General features: G+C 36.8%; 1 protein-coding gene across 1 annotated transcript in view; it reads left to right on the top strand.

Annotated features, from left to right (window-relative positions):
• Positions 1 to 24,653, top strand: part of PKN2 (protein kinase N2) — a 56,482-nt gene that overhangs the window by 12,287 nt on the left and 19,542 nt on the right. The window contains exons 2-3 of the mRNA XM_075508452.1: positions 12,594 to 12,894; positions 21,115 to 21,266. Of these exons, the coding sequence (XP_075364567.1) occupies positions 12,594 to 12,894; positions 21,115 to 21,266 (453 nt within the window). The remainder of the gene's footprint in view (positions 1 to 12,593; positions 12,895 to 21,114; positions 21,267 to 24,653) is intronic.

Below are 24,653 nucleotides of genomic sequence, written 5' to 3'. Positions count from 1 at the left end.
CTTTATTCTTTATTTCCATCTACAATGTAATATTTTCTGCAGATTTTCTTCACTAATTTTTGTCTTGCACTTTGCTAACCGTGTATGTTGAAAATGTCAGATGTTTCTAATTACTTTTATGAATTTTTCCACTCTTATAAAATAAGCTGTCTACTGTCCTGAAGTATTTAAATGTTTCTTTATCACAATGAATATACTTGAAGCTTAGTACATAGTCAAGTACATCTACTGAGAATTCCTGCAAATCTGAGTTACAGCAGCAATGAGCATTTTGGTGGCATATCCTGGGAATTATCAGAGATGCCACTTCTTCCCTCAGGGTTAGCAAAAGGAGAAGAGAAGGGCTGGATGTGGTTCTGGCATCTTCAGAAAATGGGGAGAACCTGGCAGAAGCATTGTCTGTACCCCAGAATGTTTATAATAATGCCAGTGCATTGCATCCTGGCTAGGTAAAACAGTGGGAAGGGTGTGAAAAAGAAACCAGTAATGCTCAGGGAGGTCAGAGAAGCGTACGGTTGAGAGGATGCTAGCCTGAGCTAAATACAGTATCTTATTTTGGAAGATGGTGTAGACAAATTGAGACTGTACTTTATTTTTATGTAGTTTAATTTCTTTTTTTATTATAGAGACTGCTTTTTATTTTTCTCCTGTGACTCTTGACATCTTTAATAGAATGCTTGACAGAGCCTCAAAAAACACACACCACACCCCCATCCACAAACCGCCCTGCCCTCCCCACCCCCACCCCCCCTTTCAAATACAGCTAGGAAATAGCCACGACCTCCTAACATTTAAGTTTCTACCAGAATATGCTGGTCTCTCTGATCAGGTAGAAGAAGTCTTCATGCTGGTATTTTTCAGTCAAAAGTTAGTTTGTATATTTTTGTCTCCTAAAGATGACATGCTTTAGATTAGATAGTTCATTATAGAGGAATACATAGTAGATACTCTTGGGGATGCAACAGGTTAACTTCAACCATAAATAGCTTCTGACTGCAGTAATTTCTTTCTTTAGCTTAAAGGACTTCTTCATGAAGGTTTTGCTGAATGTCATATCTAGAGTATTTTTTGTAGCTCTTGGTTATTAATAAAGCAGAATATTCTACTTCTGTTTAACATATTTTTCATGCTACAGTTTTGATTACTTACTAAAGGTTTTTCTCAAGCTGCTAAGTAAAAATGCTTCTGAACTGGAATGAAGTGGAAAACTTTTAGTCTTGAAGAAGAATGTCTTGAAAGTTATGAGCATATCAAAATCAGTTACACCGGAATTTGGCAAAAAATATTCCTAGAACGTTTTTTAAAATTGTAAGTATGTGTGAAAACTACTGTGTATATAGGCCTTGTAAAATAGGGCAAGGCTTTTAATATTAAAAAATGGATCAATTTAGGATAAACAGAGGTTAAATACCACACTCAAGATTCCATTCACATGATTGGTGCTGGAAAACACATAGAATGCATGTGTAATCTTACCCACTCTGAAAAAGGAAGGGCATTGAAATCACTAACAAGTATGCCTCATTGTGGGCTTTCTGAATACTCAGCAGTATAAAAAGCAACATATCATTCCCCTAGTTTAATGCAGTTGTAAGGTGAGAACTTTTAGCCATTATTATGTAAATTTGGGTTTATAGCATACCCTTTAAGATTTACTTTTATAGGCACATCTATACATGATGCATTGAAAAGCTATTGTTTTATGCTGCTTTATTTCTGTTATGCTACAGGTCTCGTGGGTGCATTGGTTATTTGGAAACTGATGCTTCCCATTTTCAATTTAGCTGATATTGAAACTCTGCTGGTAACAAGAGCTAGATGGAAAAGTCCTACACAAGTATATTTGCAAAACAAGAAACAGCTTACTTGGGAGATGGTACTGAGACTGAACATAAAGAGTAAAACTTGTTAAATGAGCATTAAGAAATCCTTCAGCTAAAATCCTAGACTTTTATTCAACACTTCTCACTGTCAACTTTATAAATGTCAGAGTTTCATTTTGGGTCATAAGAAGGTAGATTTGGATTACTGTACTGCAGGTCAGTGGGGGATCAGGGCTCCTAAAAACTAAGAAAATGTAAAAAGTTTTTAAAAAGAAAACTTTAAGCAGATGTGCATTTTGAAATGTAAATGTATTAAGAATTTTTTTGTAGTCCACATAATCAGTAAGTGAAATCACCTGCCTCTTTTTCATTGCTATTGCATATAAAGCAGTTAAGTCAGGAAGTTTTCTTTTTGCTTGTTGTAGGTCAAGACAGGCTTCTGTTTCTTCATGATGTCTCTAATACCTAGGGAATTCTTAAATAGAAAATGGACATTAAGAGCCAGTGAGAAATTTCCTACCATATTTTAAGGGTCAGAGAAAGAAGGGTTGCAAAAACACTATTCAAATGTGTCACAGCATACATCAGTGATGCTCTGTAAAAGTCTCAGGCAAATGGGGATGTGAAGTAATGCTTCTATAAATAACTCTGTGTTCATCCATAAACTTTTACTGGAAAGGCATGGAATGAGATGCCTGCATCTCTGCAAGCGGAATTTTGGGTGTGGCAATACTTATCCCCAATAGTGAAAAGTGATCTTTTCTACTGACCACCTGTAAAGATGAGGAAAGGATTTAAGGAGGCTTTTCCATCCTTCTTTTACTGCTGGAGATGAAAACAGGAGCAGCATTTCCAGCTGGTTGGAGTGTAGGGTGTGAACTTAAGTAACTTCAGATATAATAGGCAAAACTACTGTGAAAGAGTTCTCAATCCTAGAGTATAAAGACATAGTTCCTTGGTATAAATACAAACGTACATCACTTTCCTCTAATAACAGATTCAGCTACCAAGCTGGGGAACCCATAAGCTGTGCTGAAAGCACTGTTGCACAGTCCTAGAAAGCAAAAAAATCTGGTTCTTTCACCAAGATCTAGTATTTAGCCACTTGGCCTGTTGCCTCATAAAACAGATGTTAGTATTATCTCTGATATGTATTGCTGCATTTATAATGTACAAAATAGTTGGCTGCTAAAGATGATGGCTTAATTAGAGTGGAATGTAGACTCTCAGCTCTTCCATTAGTTTTGCAATGGCTAAAAATAGCTCCTGTAAAATATAGTAAAGTTAAATGGACTAACATATCAGTTGTCTGTGCTGAAAGCTGGACTTGCCAGAAACAAAAAGATTTATTTTTTTTTTTTCAAATCATAATTATCCATCCCAGAAATGGAGATTCTCATACATGGATCACTTTGTTGTGCTTTTCAGATTCAAGAAATTAGTGTATTGTTCTTTAACATTGTCCTGACACTTCTACGTGTTATTGAGAAATTTCTGTTTACTAGCTGAGGATTTCTTTTACGTCATTTCAATGATTTAAGATTTTTAATCTGCACTGAAAGAACAGAGAAGTCCCAAATGGTACTGACTTGTTTTTGTGGTAAGGAGTTTCAGCATTCTTCTCTTGTAGTTTAGTTAGAATGTGTAACACTTACGTACCACCGCTTACAGATGTGGCAATAGCTGATACTGTAATTTGTGGATGAGCAGAATGGTTAATTTGTGGATGAGCAGAATGGTCAATCTGTTGCATTATCTGAGATAGATAATAATACCTTTTAATTAGGTAATAGTAGCTATTATCTAATTCATTTTTATCATAATAGAGAAAAGCACCTTACAAATGGGAGTGGACCTGTTTGTCATAAAGTATTAATATATGGGGTTTGGGTTTCTTGGGGTTTTATTTTGATATTTCTGTGTAGTGATTAAAACTTCTTCACAAGCAGAAATTTAACCACACACGTTTATCTTAATGTTAACATTACAGCCGTTGAAAATGTATAGTTGCAATCTTAACTTTACGTTAAGGTAAGTATATTTTTTGGATGCATTCCCAACAAGCTATCACCTTTGTACAGTGTACGTTGTATTGGAGGAGGAGTTATCAAAGTCATAAGGGTTGTGACTCATGTCTGTTGAATGACCTTTTTACCTTTGAAAATCTCTTCTACCAAATTAAATATCATATCCTGTAGCTTAGATAATATAGTAGTATTAATTTTTTCAACATCTTGAGCTATATGTGTCATATTATTCTGCTCCGAATGTTAGACAAAATTAGGTAAATATTTATATGAAAAAACCCAATAAAAGTATTTCTATCAGGGTGACATAAACCAAAATTATACTAACTTTCTGTAGCAGCAGAAATGCTTTATTTTAGGTGTCTGCTTTAACACACACTTCAACAGATATCTTACTAGTTATGTTTTATTTGGGGAAGGGGGAGAGTGTTTCTGTCTCGTGGACAGATTACTAGTTTCTGTATTACTAATACTTAGAGGCAAATTCTCAACACAACATTTGCATGACCTTAGCTTTATCTTAAATTGTTTTGTTTCTTCAGTAAGTTATGTTGGACTTCAAGCATTTCAGAGCAGTAAAACAACTGCTTGCACCAAGCTTGAGCTTAATGTAACTACAGAGGAATCAATCAAGTCAAACTGAGACAAGTCTAGTGATAAGAATTTCTCTCAAAAAAAACCTTGGTTTAGTCTCTAGCAGTAATTCAAAATGAGTGCATTAATTTCTAAAAGAAACAGATACCATGCATACCCATGTGTAGTATTTGGCAAGAATATTAAAGTATACACTTTATTTTAAAAGTACATACTGTATATATTCAAGAAATAATTCTAGGCCATTAGGATGAAGTTGTTTATATATTTACCTGGTACAGAAAATTACAGATGTTCCCATGAAGAAAACAATAACTCCATGTTTATTTGAAAGTGTTTAAAATAACAAACAAAACAACTCCAAAACTCACCGAAACCTAAGTCCCTTTCAATGCTTATTTTTGCTACCAGTTTTAAAATTTAAGGTGGTTTTTTTTCTTTTCCAAAGCAGCCTCAAACTGTCAAACACACAAAAATAGTCATTTCTCTGCTATTTACCGTCTTCACATTTTTATTTGTGTAATGGGATCTTAAGAATTTTTCCCCAAAGTATGTCTCAAAAGAAGACTTTTCCAGATCAAATTTGGAAAATGCAAAACAAGTTTGTGCATGGAATTCCTGTGTTGGCAGTAGGAGATATGACACACGTGCATGTCCGTTTTCACTGTCCCGTCCAGTATGTTAAATCTACAGTTCCGGTTCGGAATCTGTGACTAAGGGACTTCTTTTCTTAAAATATATTGTGCTGCTTTGAACTTGCTTCCCATCCATTTATTGAACTGTCAATCCACCTGATTTTCCTCATCTTTTAAACAGGAGTGTGTGTATTTATCACATTATGAATACATCCTATGATAATGTTACAGGAATTAGATGAGAAATTATCATTTCAGTGCTTCTACTGCATGCATCTAGGTGAGGCTGCATTTTCGGGGGAATTACTTCAGTCTTCTTGGCACGGTTCTGTGATACATCATTATTGGAGATACTTCCAGCATGCAGTATGGTATTAACAGTTCATAAAATCTTTTTCCCTCTATCTTGAAAGAACTCGTTTATATTTTGGCATTTAATAGATCTTCTACTACTGTGTGTGGTCTGCTTGAAACCATATTAATTATGTAAAATGCAGTTTTCTTCTGAATATGTATTCTGCTTCTTTATCTTGTTATACTAACTCAGTTACTGTAGCACCACTGATAATCATTGGTACTTCACATGCACTTAGAAATTAGAAGCTAAATTAAAACTAAGACAGCAAGGTCTCATAGAGAATGGAGGAGTGGTATTGTTATAGGCATAATTTCATATGCTGATCTTGTTCCTGGACACATGTACATAAAAGTTCTGACGGCAGGCCCCATTCATTGTAACGGGGATTTGTGCTGTTTCTTTTGCACATCTGAAACTAGAGAGGGTAAGGTTTGTTTCCACTGTGCTGGGCTCCGTTGGAATTTTTTTGGCTGGGAGTAGGAACTTGAAGTTATAGATAAAAGTTCGGAAACCGCTGAAGTGTCTGTACCAGGCTTGTTGACAGAATATCTAGTCACGCTTCTTGGATACTGTAGCCACCTGCTGATCTCAGCTTCAGGTGCTCATTGCCTGTGCTGTGCCACAGCCTCCATCAAGTCCTCGCGATCATGAGAAAGGAGATTGTGGGTTTTTCTTTTAATGTCATATTTCTTTGCAATCCCTCTTGCAGGTCCTTCTCCTAGCATAAAACCATAGGAGCTGCTACAATGAGAAGCAGCTGAAGGCAGTATTTCTTAAAATGTTTTCCTTCCCTTCCATGGCGAGGAAATCTCTCTCATGCCCCTTTCTGTAATCGGCGTTGGCACAGCACTGCACAGACACAACTTCCAGTTCTGTAAGCAAGTCTGTGCTGCTGTTGGAGCACCTTTTGGGGAGCGTGCTCTTTGCGTTAGTAAACACTGGCCTAATCAGGGATTGTTTGTGCCTGGAAGCCTAGATGGTAGCAAGGAATCCCCAGGGAATTTTATGACCTGTTTAGGTGTGGTGTTCTGGCTGAGGCAGGCCATACAGCTTTTCATACAGCTTTTCATACAGGTGCCGTAGGACTGAGTGCTGCAGCCCAGCAGCTATCGTGTGATTAAAAGCAAACATTCCTGCTGAAGCGTTCGTCGGGGCAACAGCTGAAACTGGGAGAGAGGGGCAGAGGGGACCGGGTGATTGAGGACTGTAGGTTGGACATCCCTATTTTAAGGAACTTTTCTTTTTTTCCCCAATCTATTTAATCTCTTATAGGTGCAGCCAGGCACTCGCTGTTGCTGTTTGCACACAGGAATTGAAGCCCGTTTAATCAGTGTCCTGCTTGAATTCATCCACATATAATGCAATGCACTATGGATATTTGTGCCTTAAACAGCCTCTTATTATAAAGCAGAGAACTGTGACTTAGATTAAATTTAAATCCTGATTTGGGACATGTTAGCACAGCAAACTAATGCCAAAATCTATTAAGCCTCCAAGGTTTTTTTTTGTTCTTGCATTGGGTGAGTGCTGAGATCTTGACCACAATCACATTTGCTTCTGGGCAGGAGGAAATAGTCCATGTAGTTCCAGTAATCCAGACAAGCCGTCACATCTGGTTTTATGAATGACTTCAGGGGGGAAGGGAAGTTTGCAATTGATTAACATTGTTCTTAAAATCAAAGACTACTGTAGTTTCAGGAATTACTATAGAGAGCTTCAGGGACCTTGGCAGTTAGCTCAGAAAAACAACTTTTTTTTTCTTTCTTTCTTCTCCACCCTCCCCTGATTATTCAGAAAATTATACTGAGACCTAATAGTTCCAAATCTGTACTTCCAGCTCTTCAAAATGAAATGAAAAATTAATAAACATTCAGTCTTTCTGCATTATGTTTTTTTTTAAATCATACATAAGATGAAAATCCTATTTTTATATTTGAAATGAGTATGCTTGTATTAAATAGACAAGCATTTTTTATTATACTTGTCAAACAGGTTTTCTTATTGTTTAATTGTCTGTGATTGTCTGTTGAAATGGTTACTAAAATTCAAGAGCATATAAAAATGAATGCTAATAGTTTTAGGAAAAAATATACACAGTTTTACTGTGAGTTTTGATATGGTCTTTTCTTCTCCCCCCCCCCCAAGGCAGGTTGAGTGTGTGCTAGTAGCAAGTCAATGTGAAGTGTAAATAATATTGTCCATGAGTACCTATCAGCTGTTAAGCATGGTGTAGTTTAAAGCTCCACTTACCTTTCTGTAACAATTCCTACCAGAAGTCAGCAATGTGAATTCTTGCCCTATTCAATATTCTCTATGGTGGATACATGGTATAACACAGTGCAGCTGTACTGTGCTCTTAGGAGCAAGTCTTTGGGAGTTATTAATGCCCAGGATTTTAGCATTATCTTTTTCTTCTAGGAGGTGGCAATTTGAGAATCTCATTTTGAATAGGAAGTCATTCAGTTTACACAACTGAAGCAGATTCTCAGATATGTTCAGCTTCATGGTACTCTCTTCTATTCGGCAGTACTATTTCCATCGTTCAGCAATTTAGATGTTTTATTCTTAAATGGGAGTTTGGGTGGTAAATGCAGTTTGGCAAAGCACCTGCTTCACTGATTATTTGGCTCAGAATTGACCTGAGGAAAAAGTGCGGGGGGCCCCCATGGGTTTTCATAAACAACATTACTACTCTCTTTTACCACATCAGCCAGAACAGACTTTGTGTATTATTAAAAGACATGCTCAGACCACTAACCATTATTTTCAGCAACTATATGTAAAACATTTCCCAAGAGTACAGAGATTGAAGGCTGGCATCTTGAATTCATCTGTGCAAATAGATAGTCTTTGAGCCAGCAATCAAAGTGAGGTTGAGTCATTAGGCCATTGCAGTAGGAAAGCTATATATGTGGGTTCCTTTTTCCTTTTTTTTTTTCTTTTTTTTTTTTTTTTTAGGCAGTAGTATCTAATTTGTGGTCCTTGATAGTTTATGGTAGTAAACATAGCTTTGGTTTCATTACATGCTGAAATGTTTCAGAAATCTCCAGTCTGGCTCATAAACATGTATTTTCCCATTGCAAAGAAGTACACGCCACTGCCTCTAATTGCTTTCCCTACAGCCCAGAAGCAGGTTGTTGGGAGCAGCACCGGTGCCTGCTGCCCTTTGGCACTGCTAGGGCAAAGAAGTAGGTCACCAGCAAGTCTGCTGTGGCACGAGGGAGAGAAGGATGCTGTGCCGAGGGGTCCAGTCCTGGGACCACCCAACAAAGACTAGCTCCTCTCTTTTAACCACCAGTCAAAACACTACCAGAATTAAAAAAGAAACTAAGAATCAATAACTGGCCGCCCATTCTTTTGTCTTAGATTTTAAAGCAGTGAGGCCTGTTCTGTGTTTTGCCAGCAGGAGTGGTTTAGTCATTATCTGCTTCAAAGCATTTCCACTCTTAAGATACTTCATGTTAAATGATTCTGGGAGGGAGAGTGAAGGAAGTGGCTGTGCAAAATCCATCGATGGTTTCTTGGCATAGAGAACATGAGCGATTTCTTCTGGTTTTGCACCCTGCCTGCTTGAGCAGTGCAAAGGAAAGGACCTGGCTGCTGCCTCCAACCATTGTTTCTTTTGATATACTTAATTTTCAGGTTGAGGGGACAGAACACCTACGTCCTAATGGATGAGAGGCTCAGCCTGGGAGGGAGTTTGTCCAAATGGGGAAAAGAATTTTTTGAAAGAATATTCAGCTCTAACAAGAGACTTGCAATAGGTTGTCATCAAATAAAGCTGGAATATCCTGTGTTTTAAGTCACTTCTCAGTTTAAAAGTAGAGTTTGAGTTTGGTGTTTTGGGAGGTGCTTTTCTTAAAGAAAAAATCCTACCTCACTTCTCTTACTCAACTATTAGACGTTCTGTCCAGTTGTGTCCATCTTGGTATTATCTCCATTTTAAAATGGAACCTTGCTGAGGCTGTTCATCTCTCTGGCATGAGGATCTATCTCAAACCTTCATTGCATCCCAGCAGCAAAATGTGTCAGCTCAGGAGCAGAGCAACTTCTTTTGCAGAACACGCTCTTGCTCTGCCTTCACAGCGACCTCCAGGGTCACTGAGTGCACGGTTGCCTCCTTGGAAGATGGTTTATTTCACGGTGACCTTTGTGCCGGGTGACACATCTAGGTAACTAAGTGACAGGATACTTTCAGCTCAGAAGTATAATTAACTCTGGATGACAAGAGAGACAGAAGGAGTATCATCTGTGGCTTTTGGGGGGATTAAAGATGAATGCTTAAATGTATAGGCAATGTGACCAGCTTCCAGTGTTAGCATCCACACTATTGAACTCCTAGCTGTCTCAGAAGCAGATTGAAGAAGACCCTGAATCCTGAAACCCTTAAATCCAGGGGCAAAGATGCTGCTGAGACTGCTGAAGCTGAGGAGAACTTTATCTTAATTACTGGATATTTGGAATGCAAATTACTACTGATCATGGAGATTTAATTTAGTTGAAGACTTGTTAGAGACTCTATATCTGGAACAAGGGCTCCAAAAACCTGTTTATGGAAGAACATAACATCCCTTTAACAGGTGGGATGTAGGGCTTGTAGAGGGATAAAAATCTCCCCTGTAACAAAATACTTTATTGTTCGATAGATAAACAATTAACTGAAGTCTCTTTGGGAAACCCTAGTCAAGAATATTTCTGAATTATTTATATTTTAATTACATTGTTCTGTTTGAGAAGTTCTTGGCATAATTTTAGCATACTTCATGTGCTATTGAAATACGGAATAAAGGGGATTTTTTTGGTTTGGGGGTTGATTGTTGGGTGTTTTTTGGGTTTGGTTTGGTTTGTTTTTACATTTACCACTTGTCTTTCTCCTGTGAACTTTGAAAAGTGTAATATCATGCTGTGAAGGAGGTAGATGATGAGTTTATTTCTAGGAAGTTTGCAGAACAAGTGCAAAGGAATATGGTTTAAAAATACACACATTTTTATTTACAAACACTGTTTTGATCTCTGTTTTTAAAGGCTAACTAGTAGTATACTAACCTTGAAGCTCTTTTACATCCTAAATTTTTATGTGTTAGACAGTCAGGGAAATCAAAGATCTGAATCTAATTTGGATATGCTTATTACATAAATCATTTGCTATACAGTTGCTCTATGAATTTCTTTTCAGTTTCAGTTGTTTCTCAAAACAAAACACTCAATGCATGGTGGTTGGTTTCCATCATTATGGATATGAACCTTTGTACTAGTTGCTCATCACTGTTGATTATTCTTTAAAAAAAAAAAAAGTTGATTCTTTTTATATGCCTATATATGGAAACAATGTCATGTATTTGCCAGTACAACTATTAATAGCCTCTCTACATATGCATAATAAATTATTTATTTTAATCTGCACTAACAGAAATGTACTTACAGGAATCACAAGTGCACTTTAAGTATAAATTTGCATGATTTTTTCACCTTTCATTTCTTACTCAGTTTGTCACTTCTAAATTGCTTGTTGTCTTTTTCACTGATGGACAAATTCTGTAGCAAGATGGTGATTCCGACTACTTTCAATATTTAACAATCTTTGAGTTGCTAACTTTTTGTACAAAAAGTGGCAGCTATGGGTAGAAATGTTTTAATAAGAGGGGTTTAACAATGATTTAGTAAACTTGTAAAATTATAGTTGAGGACTAGTAGATTGGATCTTGCTTATGGAAGGCAGTATCACTGGAATGTGCACAGATTGCAATAGTTTGACTGGCATTAGCTGTTGACGTGTATGGCCTAGGCACAACCTTCATGATCCTCATTTCCCCAAATTCCTTTGAAAACAAACACTGTGGATTCTACCTAGAGCACACATGTTCTGGGGTGTTCGTACAGTTTATTAGCCTGATGCTGTGCTTCTTGAACTCCTTCCTGAATGTTTTCTTTTACTGTTTCCTCTGCTGTATTGTTGGTGTTTCCAACAGCAAATAGTGATGACAACTAATTTTACACCCAAAACTTTTGAATTTTTAATCATCCCTTCAAATACCTTACTGTCCATACAAATATTTCAGAAGTCTAGGCAATTCCTTCATTGTGTTTAAGAAAATTTACTGGAATTTTGTTCTTTTGGGTAGTTACATACAGATCAGGCCACACATTTACTAAATAAATCCTGAATTACGACTGGATCAGATTCTAAATTCAGGAGAACCCTTCTTTGATCTTCACTCACTTAGCTCTAGCTAAGAATTCAGGGGTAGGACCTAGTGTCTACTCATTCTTCAGGGTCCATGTATAAAACACACAGGAAGTGTTATTACGTATGTAATTAATTGTATTTCTACTTTATTGATGTAGGTTCTATAATATGCCCTTTGTACTCTTACTTCTCAATGATACTTAAACATATACTAGGCACAAGCATGACCTCATATGTACTGGTGGTCTGAAGACTTTTTATCCCCTGCTTCCTTACGGCACCAACTCCTATTTATCATTGCAACATTTTTTTCCCCTTCATTTCAGCCTAGCTTGCCTGCACAAGAAAGTAAGATTTTTTTTCTTTTTTAAAGTGAAAGGCTTTACTTGAGGGATTTAAAAAAAAAAAAATCTAGCAAATTCATTTTCCAGTAAGATCTTGACAAATCTTTATAAAGATGCCAGTATTTCCTTAAACATTTGCAAACATCACTAAGGTTTTTTTAACTTTTTTTTTTACAATCTTTAAAAGGAGTCTATTCTAATGAATGTGTAAAAATTCATCATAGATAATAATTGTTAGAAGTTAGTCTTATTTCCTATATCCATTTGGTCTATCGAAACACACAATTAAATCTAGAAAATTACAAATGTGAGTCATTAGCTCTGAGGCATATAACTGCCAGGCAAGCAGCCATGACAAATTTAAATCTCTTGGTGTTAAAAATAGGCATAGTAAAGATGTCACTAAATTTAAAATAAATCTGTTGTAAAATGTAACTCCAGTTAACATGTAATGTCTTGTGAGATCGTTGCTTTAGGGCAACATGAGTGTAGACCCATGGTTAGTAAATGGTCTTACAAAGTGAGTGTTTAATATACAGAGGCCTAAAGCCTAGTCATTTGTGCGCAGCATGTGTTGTCAAGAAACTCTGTTTCCTGGTAGTTATAGTACTGTTTTTCTTTCTAGGGGGATGCCAAAAGTCTTCTAGCCTCCGAGAATGTGAGCACTGGCCAAAAGTTGGACTTTTCAGATACAATGGTACAGCAGAAGCTGGATGAAATAAAGGACCAAATCAAGCGGGAGATAAGGAAGGAACTTAAAATCAAGGAGGGAGCAGAGAACCTCAGGAAGGTCACAACGGATAAAAAGAACTTGGCATATGTGGACAACATTTTGAAAAAATCGAATAAGAAGTTAGAAGACTTGCATCATAAGTTACAGGAGTTAAATGCACACATTGTTGTAACGGATCCAGAAGATGTTGCAGGTACCATAAATTATTGTGAAATCAGTTTTTCCTCTTAGCTTAGATAAACTGTATCCCATTTCACTTGAAAAAAAATTGCTCTGGGAATGAGCAAATCTGTAGCTGGTGAGTTTTTACTTATGTATACCTATTTGTTTTGATTCACAAAAAAGGGTCCAGTCCCTTTGAGTTTTAAATTGTTTTCTGGGCAGCGCTGTATTTCACAGACTATTTGATGATGCTCTAAAGACTAACTTAACATGTACCAGTTCTTCTCTTTCAGTTATTACTATATTAAAATACGTTCTCTATCACTGTAATATTTCCTAATAGCTTTTCACTGTATAAAAGCAAATTTCAGTAGCTCTTCCGGTGACTTTCTCTGAGTTACACTGTAGGCATCAGCGTTAATACACCTTTTTATTCTATGGGAAGAAAAAATGATAACATTTGTACTTAGAAGTTTTGGTTTGTTTTTTTTTTTTTTAACTTAAATCTAATTTTTTAAAACTGTTTTTCTGTTATGCCTTTTATCTGACTAAGCTATCAAACATTTCTTACTGTGGCAACGATTTGTTAAGTCTTCAGGCTTTTCCACAATGAAGCTGCCATTTTAAAGACAATTTGAAATTGTGTTCACAGAATGGTTGTAATTAATGGTTTTAATTAGTATTTGCTGTGGCATGGCAGTGAGTCAATACTAATTTTGAATGTATTTTTTAAAAATACCAGGCTTGATATTTTAAGATGGAATGTTGTGAAAGTAAACATCCCCTTTTCAGCTTTGTGGAATGACTTGGAAGATATTGCCAGCCTGGTGATTTCACATTGCACAGACTCTTCTTGGCAAAAAGTTAATAAATGTGCACAAGCCATCGAAGGTGTTTATGAAGTGAACGTTAAGCCTTAAGAAGCTTGGGCAGTAGGATAAAAGACTGCATCATCCTTGTGAAGAAGGGTTGGTTACAGTGAGAATTTAGGAAAATGCTGGCAGGTGATGTCAGCAATTCATACTATCTGCCCCTGTGACGTGCTGCAAAAGTGTTGAAGTGTCCATGGTGGCCTGCACAGTATTCTCTGTATTCTTGCATTTTTTGCTTTTGATCTTCGAGATACAAGGGGCCGGGGGGGGACGGGACACAGGACAACAGCTGGAACTAGTGAGGCAAGGTAGTTGCTGCAGCATGAAATGGGAATTAATACAATAACGTATGGTTCATAGATAGCCATTGGGCTTTTAGTAGGTATGAAGCATTCTGTTCCATATCAGCTGAGGTTTATGAAAATCTGCTTCAGTATTGACAATAGTGTGGCTTTTAAAGGAAGAGTGAAACAGAAAGAAAATTGCATAGAAACTGTGTATAGACCAAATATAAAAATCTGTGCGGTCATAAATTTGTGAAGTTCATCTAGTAGTAGAATTGAAAAGTGGATGAGCACAGAATGCTCTTGTTGGAATGCCCCCTTCCAGTGTAGTGTTTTAAAACTCTATCACAATGAATTAGTGAGCAATATTGTCCTTGTGCGTGACTCAGGAAATGCAGTAGACCCTAAGAAAGCATTTACTCGTTATAAAGAGACGGTTTGGGTACAAAGATCTAAATAATGTTGTTCAGATCCTTAGTACACTTCTGAAAAGGCCAGCAGTGCCTGTTGCTTTTGTGAATAACTGTTAGCAGCCAGGCTCATCTCTCCTTGTGTTGAAACACCAGGGACTTCATGAAAGGCTTAAGGGATAAAACATCAAAGTTGATAAACTTATGTGCTTCTACCTGCTTTTGATGCATGCTAAACTTCTTAGTGCTATGTTTTTAACTTTCATTCTGTTCAAAGTGTTATTGGTAGATTGCTTTTACAGTCTTACTTAATTATTGAAAAATGCAAGAAAAACTTACTAATTCTGTTGATCTTTATATCCTCTGTATAGTGTCACATCAGGTATTCCTATATAAGACCCATTTTAATAGAATATATTGCATAACCTTCTGGAAAAAAAAAAGTAGTCTTTAATTCTTCCAATATCTCTTTTTAGATCTACAAGCACCCACCCTCCAAAACTGAAATGCTTCAGTTTTTTTATACTGTTTGCCTTGTAATTTAATTGCCTGTCTCCTTCCTCATTCATGGTCACTAATTCATGGAGGGAGAGTACTCTCAGTAAACATTCTGTCTGTCTTGAGACTGATGGGTGCAAGTTATCTAGGTGATACTCTGATTTTTAATACTGAAGTCTTAGGTTTGATTTAAGATATTAGCGAGCTTGGCTTTTGCAAACTAAGGTCAGTAATATAAAACTGAAGACCTGCCAACTGTGTGGGTTTGTGTGTGTGTGTATATATATACATATACACACACATAATATTCAGCAAATACATGGACATATAGCTCTAAAGATCACTGCCATCTGAGAGAAGATACATCTGTGGAGAGGTGACAGGTATCTCAGCTGGGAATTCTTGCTTTTGCTCAGGATCGACAGTGAATTTAGTAACCGTTTACTGATGAATATGGGAGCTTCCTGAATAAGTGCATTGTCTCCAGAGTCTAGCTTTATTCTAAGTTACAGCTTTTCACTTTAGCTTGTGTTTGACCTTTTTCTGGTCAGTTAGTGACAAATTATTTAAAAGAGAGAAGGAAATATATGGGAAATTTTTAGACTGTGCAGAGCATGAATGCTGAAAATAGGGTAAAAAGGCTTCAAGAGCTGTGGGAGTCATGGTCTGTGTTATCTTTACGTACTTAAGTAATTTTTCAGGGGTGGCCCTATGTTTTCCTCATCTTCTAGAGTATATTGTGTAGGTTTTTGCAGGTTCTAAGTAGCAAAGTCAGGACTGAGATCCATTGAGAATTAACACTGAGAGAATCATTGCCTATAAGATGATGATCCCTTTGACCTGTCAGGCCTGAACTCTGAAGATTTTTGGACTGTTTCTGTTAACTGGTTGAAAGGTCATTGTGATAACTTGGAAAAGTTATTTAATCTTTCCTTGTTCCTGTATCTGAAAAGTGGGTGTGAACATATATTTCTAAAGTGCTCCAGATTTAGAGCTGAAAAGTGCCATGCAAGCTGTTGTGACTCTTACATGGCTTATGGTATCAAGCAGTAACTTACATTACTTTTTTAACAAACCACTAATTTGTAGTGTAACTTCTTTGTAATCAGCACAGTGTAATCGATACATGTTAAAACCATTAAATGTAGTGTTAATGAATCTACTGTAGAAAAATGTTTTTTAATAACATTCCATTTCAAGCAAGTTAAGATGTTTTGATGGTAGTTTGCCTAGAGCTGAAAGCTTTCCATGTCCTAAAGCTATAGGAAATTATTTTCACAACTATTTGAAGAATTGGTATTAAACCTTAACCAAAAAGTGCAGTTTGCCAAAAAGCTATATTACTGAATGCAAGAGTAGATTTGGCAGCAGATGTATGATTTGGAAACAACTTTTAGCATAATATAGGTGTACTTTACATTATGGGGTTGCTACTGAGTCTAGATTTGTTTTTGAAGTGGGACTTTGTACCCAGGTCTGCCCTTATCGTGCAGTGTATTAGTTATACTAGACACGGAGTTTTTAAATTTATAGGTCAGCACTTAAAAGCGAAGGAGAATGCAGCAACACAAAACAAGTAGGACAAGCCTAGTGACCATTACTGCTGAAAATCTGAGAGATTTAAATGTGTAACGTGGGAGTGATTACTTCAGTCTTAGAGATGAAGAAATTTTGTATCTTAAAAACATACTTCTACACAGTAGCACAGATCAAATTGATATTCTTTTCATGTGTCCAAAAAGTAGCAGTAGAGATTGTGGATTTTTAATATGACTCAGTGAGGTGTAAGATTGAAATAGCTTACCTACAGCAAGTCACTGATTTAATTAGGCATATAGTTGATATGTAGGATATATATATAAATTTGGAAATTAATCTGTTCCATAGAGCTGAAGTAAAGGTGGATAGGGAGGTGAGATGATAGAAAAACCTTTGAGGGAATTGAGACTGGATAAAACATGGAGAACAGGAAATCAAAAAGACGAGTTCATGCCTCTTCTTCCATTCTCCTAACTAACTTCTAAGCTATCCACTTTACATCAAATTTGGTTGTAGGGGTCACAAAGAAAATAATTTATTTTGTTTAAGAATATGACTAGCTGACGGCAGGGGAGAGAGAGACTGTTTTGGGGATTTTTGTCCCTACAAATGACTAGGTTAATCTCTCAGACACCAAAGTGTACATATAAGACCAATTACTGGAAACTGGTAGAGGTAGTGACTTTTTAGACAGCAGACTCTACCTACAAGGCTCATATCCATAGGAATTTCATGGTAACTTTTGGGAACCTTAATGTAAAATAACATTATTGAAGCAATTTGAAACAATCTCCTGTCACTTGTTTAGTAGTTAAAATTAGCCATTACTGAGTTGAAATTCAGTTGAACTTCAGAAGTTTCCAGGAGGTTGGTGCTGGATGTTCTCTGAGTGCAGAAGGCCCGCTGCTGCCTTGGACTGACTGATAGCTTAGTTCAAGTGCTGATGCAACCATCTGACTCCCTGAGAAAAGCCTGATGATGCCTCTTTCTTCCCCCCTCCAGTAATGCCTAAACATGCATCGTAGGTATTTCTGTTGGATATGGCACTGATGAGGCTAACTGCAATTAAATATCCTCAAATAAGATTAAAATTAACTATTTACTGAAAGGCACTTGCTGCTAATTGAGTAGCTTAGCAGCATGCTGCAGTACCATCTGGGAACCCAAATTCAGAAAGTTACATGGGATCCTAGATTACACACTGAGCTTATGGAACAAACAGCATACCTAGCATCTGGGGAAGAGTCCCCAAAGGAATGAGCAGCAGTCTCAGAAGAGTAGAGTTGTATCACTACTCTAATAAATATAATTTAGATGGGAGTGCTGGTAAAAGGCAATTTAGAAGCAAGAAGTTTTTGCTGGTGGGCACTATGGAAAGACTCAAACTGAAAAGGTTTTCAGAAGAGCAAAAATCACGGTTAAGGTAAACATTTCAGAGTGAAAACTGCCATTGTCCTGATGCAATCCAGACATTAAAAAAAAAATCGGTTAAACCATCACTATTAACTTATTTTTAAGTCTTATATTTTAATGAAAACAGGATATTGCAGGTGCTAGGGAAGCGGTACCGCAGCTCTTCCAGCAGCCTGGATGTGTGCTAACCAGCCACACAAAACTCATTAGTGTTAAGCAACAGCATTCATAGTTGTTCAGCAAAAATGCTAGTTACTTGAAATGAAGTCAAGTTCACTTGAAATACATCTGTTACTTCACTTGATACTCCCTGTTAAGAAGAAAATGCCTAGGGGCACTAATCCATACTGCAGCAAAGCTCTTGCTGTCCTATGCAAAGTTGGACTTGAATGCATCCAAAATGGCAAGTCTTGTACTGTCCTTATTGACCAACAAATGTGGCAAACTGGAGAATCTCTTATTTTCTCCAGTCCCTACTTACCTACTTGAGTGAAGTAACAATTTGGTATGAGTACTTAACTCTTGTGTAACTTTAAGCATATACATAAATCCCATTGATTGCAATTATCTGGATGAATTTATTACTCATTTGTATTATGAAGATGACTAAATGTCTCCAGATGAGATTTGAGCCCCTCTATATAGTGCTTTACACAAATAGGTCAGAGATAACTAGCCATACCGAAGTGATTACAACCCCAGTAGACATTACAAAGAGAGAGGGAAACAGCTAATACAGATGTAGCTTGTAGTGCTGCTGCTAAGATTGTCAACGCTTTCCATAATAGGACCAGTTTGGCTGGCTGATTTAAAGCTTTAATCTGAATTCTTCTATAAGAAGCTGCCTCAGGCTGCTTACTGAATTGTAATGGGGTCGGGGGGGAAAAGGAGTCACTTGGAAACCATTTCGGAAAAGCTGTTAGTAAAACTTTTTTCCTTAAAAAAAAAAAAAAAATCTTTATTAAGAAACCATATTGTTCTGTGTTTGGGAGTTTAGTGAACAGCTATTATGCCTGAAGGCAAAAAATGATTTCTTCCTAGCAATTAGTCCATACTGCAGAAAAGTTTCCTTTGCTGCTGGTTACTAACAAAGCATGTAGTAGAACCATTTAAACTAAATGGTAGAGTGTAGTTTAGGTCCACAAGTGCAGACTAACTCTTGAGATGACCCAGGTAAGTGATGTGATTACATCTTCACAGTGCAGACACGCAAAGGGAGATAATAACAGCTGCCTGGGCAACCTGAACCATGGTATCTCTAATTAGTCCTTGACTTGCAACTTGAGTGTTGTTTTAATGCAAAGGAAGACTGCTTGTGTGCATCTTTAAAAGCTGTGAAAACAGACTTCGGGAGCCCCACAGTCTTCCCAGGGATCATCAGAGGGCTGGGATCTTTAAGTGGTAGAGGTCTGCATCATAAATCTAAAGTTGGTAAATATTCATTTATACACTTAATCTACTTTACAAGGAGACTTGACACTGTGACTTTCAAGTTTCACGTTTGTTCTAATTTTGAATAGATTATTAGGTGAGGATTAGTTGAATGTGAAGACATAAGTGAGAGGAAAGCATGTTGTTAATCTTTGTTTTATTAGTATCAGATTTAAGGTAAAGCTGTTCAAGTGCAGTTTCACAGAGAAACCAAGCCAAAACATTGAGGAGAGGATGAATGACAAAACAGATGAGGAATAACACAGATTTTTTTTTTTTAAACATCTGGTATTTTCTGTACTGCCTTTAAGTGGTGAGGATGCAGTAAGAGTCTTGAAGTGGCTTGAAGTGAAGAGTGAATTAGCAGCAGAGGAAATTAGAACTTCTCCTTACATGAAATCTGTATGTAGCCTCAGCAAAAATTGCAATTTAGGAGGAAATTACACAGCAAACTTGAAAGTAAAATATATTAAATCTCCAAAACTAGTTGTCAGAAGCTTCTACAGAAGAAATATGAAATGGCAGATAAGACATCTCCTCCCCATGCGACCTCATAATTAATAATTTGTAAGTTACTAGTGCAATGCCTGTGTTTTCTAATAATTGAGGATTTCAGGAACTTGATCCATCATCCTACTTTTAATTCAAGGAAAATTAACTGAAATTGGAAAAAAAGTCTGTACTGTTGGTATCGGGTAAATACTATCTTCCAGGAGACCAACTAATGTCATTTGCCCATAGAGAAGATATTCTCTCAGTTGTTAGGGTAGAAGAAATCAACAACAACAACAAAAAACGTTATTACAGTGGGCATAATTTATCCTTTTTACAAAAAGTTTGAGAGAAGCCATTAAGACTGTTAGGGAAGATAGTTAGCTAAAAGGACAGTTGTGTTGGAAATAGTTAAGTACTAGGAAGTAGTCCAGTGGCCACTTACTTTCCATTCGCTAAAAGTTCATGTTGCAGAAGCTGAAATGTGAACCAGTGATTAATAGACTTTTCTGGAGGAGGACAGAAAAGTTAAGGAGTTTGAATATATAATTTGATTGATAAAACTAACTTGCATTCCATTAAATTAATCCAGCAAGATGGAGATCTAAACACAGTAATATTGTCAAACGAAAAAGCTTTATCCTTCCCACAGATCACAGTTGTTCAATAACCTGTCTATATATCCAGTTATCCCAGGATTCTGTTATAATTCCAGAGCAAAAATTGTTCAGCTTTACGACTAAGGAAAAGGCTCATTTTATCTATTATTAATTTTGACATAAACTGTGTCTGCAGTGTTCACACTAGAATCGATGAGGATCTTCTTAATATCTGTATTTAGACCATGCTCATTAGTATTGAATATTATTGTTCACGTTTGTTTTTAAAACACTTAGGTTTAAAATCAGGAGTGTAAGAAAGCTTAATGGAAAACTGCATTTTTAATTGACTCAAGACATTCCAGACGAAATAAATCTCCTTTGAAATGAAAATAGACCTAGCTGCAAACCTGCCTATTTTACCACTCCCGGAAGTGATTCATGTGAATTAGGACATGTGTAGGAGTCACTAGGCTTTCGTGAGGCTTTTCATGTTAAGGCGCATTTGCAGTGCTGCTGCAAAGTAGCTCTGGACAGGAGGGTCAGTCCTAATGCTTAAGTATGATGTTCCAGCTTTGCTTAATCTGTAACTTAATAGAATAGAAAAGTTTAGGGTGCTTTTGGGGGGAGGGGTTTAGTTTTTTGGTTTTGTGGGGTTTGGTTTTTTCTTCTTTTTTTTTCTGCACACATTACATCTTACCTTTAATTCACAGATTGTCCTAGGACTCCTGATACTCCAAATAGCGATCCTCGTTTTCCTACTAACAACAGATTGATGGCCTTAAAGAAGCAATTGGATATAGAACTGAAAGTAAAACAGGGAGCAGAAAATATGATACAGATGTACTCCAATGGCTCTTCGAAGGTAAGGCTTTGGAATGCTTAAAGAACATGAAATGATTGTGGATTTTCGTATTTCTGTGGTGTGAATGTACAATGTATAAACAGTATGCAATTTCAGTGTTTTTAGTTTGGGGTATATTTTTGTTAAGTAGTTATGTCAAATGTGCTACAAATTGCTATACCTTTTTTTTTTTTTTTTGTGGTTTGATACCCACTCAAGTGATTGTTTTATCAATTTGTCCACATGCAGTTCAACCTAAATAACAAATCCGGCTTACTAAATTTAGTACATCTAGTAATCTTTGATCATGTGTGATTCACTTAGCAGCAAAGCTTGGTATGACACTGACTGGTATCTGATGCTTTTCCTAGCTCCACTAAAAAAAAATATCCATTAGTTTAAAATAATGTGCATGATAATTACACAAAATGTGGCATTGCCAAGTATGCTTCTGAAATGGTCATCTAGTTTTAGTTGGCAGTAAAAAGATTTGTATCAAATATTCGTTTTAATAAGATGTGTATGGTATTCTCATAGAGTTGTTATAATCTGTGTTAGTGCACATAAAATACACATAAAATACTTTTTTTTACACAAGTGTGGTATTCTAGAGGTAGCATCTGATAGCATCAAACTGAAATTAAAAATAAAGCCACAGTTATTTCTAGATCTGAATTTTAAACACATGCTCACTTGCGCTCACATTCTCACTTGATAGCACCAGAAGCTCTCCAAGGAGGAGGGGGTTGTTTACTAACCCCTAAATGGGTTTGACTTATTACATAGTCCTAGCTGTGTAATAAAATTCATCATACACTAAGAATCCCTTAACTCAACTGAAAGACAAACCAAACTTTTTAAATGGGAAGAAAAAAACCCCACAACAACAAAACCCAAACCCATATTTTATGAGGATAAGGCAGTCAATAGTTCTCAAAGGAGAAAAAAGCGGGGGGGGGGGGGAGGGGGCGGTCCTCTGCTTACCTGCCCCTTCACCCTTCATTAGTTACTCATTGCCTGTTCTTTCCATTTACTTTTACAAAATCATTCAGGAAATGAATTTCCAAACTAAGGGGAAACACAAGCAGAGATCTAACAAATAGTATGTAATGTAGTAGCTTGGCTAGATGTTTCTGTGTTCAGACAATAGTAAATAAGTTCTTAAAACATTTCAATTTTAAGTAATTGAGCCAACACCTAGCTAGGTCAGTGAACTTATTAAAAAGAAGTGTTTGACCTGAAGAGTAGACATCCATGAATTGCGTTGCTACCCCTTATAATTGATACTAACCAGAAAGTGTTGGAAAGGAACTTCATTTTTCTGAGTGAATTTCTCCTAGGGACTAGTGGAGAGGCAGATTACTTTGTATCTGCCTACTGTATGACCTTCTTATACCTCAAAAAAATTACAGTGACCACTGCTCAATCCCAGAAAAATTAGTTTAGACTAGATGGACTGTAGGTGCCATCAAGCTCATTCTGTTGCAGCACTCCTGTTGAACCAGCCTGTACTTTGGTAGCCTTATCTGAAAGTGACCTGTAACCTACTACCCTGGGGCAGATGGAAGAAACATCTGGAGTGCACCTTATGACTAAGGGCCTGTGAATGCTGCCTATGCACCACAGTCCCTCAGCTCCTGGAAACCCTGGAGTGTACATCCTCTGGGGCCATGTACTTAACATAAGGTACACTTAAAAATAATAATCAGCTGACCCAAATGGATCAAAAGACATACATGAATTATGTTCCTACTAAACCCTCAGTAAGTAACCTTATAACAGCCTGAAAAAACTTAACTACACACTCCGGCTATAATATTAGGCATTGTTAGCAGGCTTTGATCAGACTAGGTAGAAAGGATAAATTCTGGCTCGCTTTATGATTGAGGCATGTAATTAAAATTGATGATTGAATCTTGTATTTTCAATTGGTAAATGCTTAAATCAGCCTACCAGATTGGGTGTATATAGTAACCTGGGGAGAGCAAGCTGGAAAACACAAAGCATTGCCAGCTGCTTCTACAAACAGGATGGAAATGGTGCGTATTCATTCTCTCATGTTCTTAATACTCAGTAGTGAGTTAATTTGGCAGGTTTCAACTGTAGGCTTGAGCATGGTGATTATGTTTTAAAAAGCAGAGCTTAAAACAACTCAAGTGTCTGGATGAGATGGGCAAAAGGGGCAGAAAATTCCCTGTTTGAATCCAACCCCAGTAATCCAGTAGTTCTTTAAAAACTAGTCGCCGGACCCTCTTTAAAATGTATTAAACTCTTTTGTGACCTTTATTCAAGTGTACTATATGATCTAATTTCAAATTTGTTGTATTATTTTCAGACCTAAATTTAATGGAGGGAGGTCATCATTTGTTTCTTAAAAATGAAAAAGCAGTCTGTTAATAGTAATAAACCCATAATCACATGGGAAGGCTTTCCCTTTATACTTACCCTACTTGCTTCAGCAACATTCAGCTCAACCGATTCAGACTTAAAGGTTTCTGAGATATTGATCATCTTTCCTTGGACTTGAGTGGATTCTCTGAGATCCCACAGTAGCTTTGCAGATCAGTTTTCCAGGCACTGTCAGTTCCTCTGTGCTCAGGAGATGCCTTGAATTGCTTTGTATTCAGCCTCCAACACTAAAAGAGCTGCTGAGTATAACACATCCATTTTGATTCTGAAGATGGGATTTTCTGTCCCTTGAAAACATAAGGATATCTCTATAATCCTGAATTACCTCCATTCTACACATTGAAGGGCTGATGTTGCCCCTGAGCAAGCAAATCCATTGCAGTAAGAGGATATGAGGGACAATCAAGAGCAGCAAGATCAAAAATAAGATAAAATTGAAGATACAAACAAAGAAACACTTACAGCATATTTATACATCAGAATGATGCATGGATAAGGTTTAATACAGTATTCTAGAGTTGCTTGTAATCTGTTACTTAGATCCTATACTCTGTTGTAGACAGTGGTTATTTCAAAAGTTGACATTTGTATTTGAGAAGGCATTTATTTAGGAAATTCAGTGTACTCATTAAATAACTGGATAGCTAACGTGGAATCTTAAAATATGAAAACTAGTGGTATCTCTCTGAAATGTTGATTAATACTAAAACTTAAAACCAAGAGTTCTGAGACTATGGTATGCAGAATGGGCACAATTTCTCCCCATGCAGCCAAAGCCTTTTTATGTGTATATCTTGGTGTATCTAGCCTGCAGAACATAGGGCAGCATTAAAATACCTGAGTAAGTAATACATTAGGTGCAAGGTCATAGAGGAGCCCTATGAAGGCAGATTTCTCTTCTCAGCATACTGATTTTTCTCACAGTATTCTTCATTGTGCCAGTATTTCTAGCTCTGGGTATCTGTGCTGCACTGCAGTTCTTTGTCTTGGTTGTGGTAA

The sequence above is a fragment of the Mycteria americana genome, chromosome 7, assembly GCF_035582795.1.
Source record: "Mycteria americana isolate JAX WOST 10 ecotype Jacksonville Zoo and Gardens chromosome 7, USCA_MyAme_1.0, whole genome shotgun sequence".
Lineage (NCBI taxonomy): Eukaryota > Metazoa > Chordata > Aves > Ciconiiformes > Ciconiidae > Mycteria > Mycteria americana.
The sequence above is the reverse complement of the archived record's forward strand: the minus strand, read 5'-3'. Positions and strand labels throughout refer to the sequence as shown.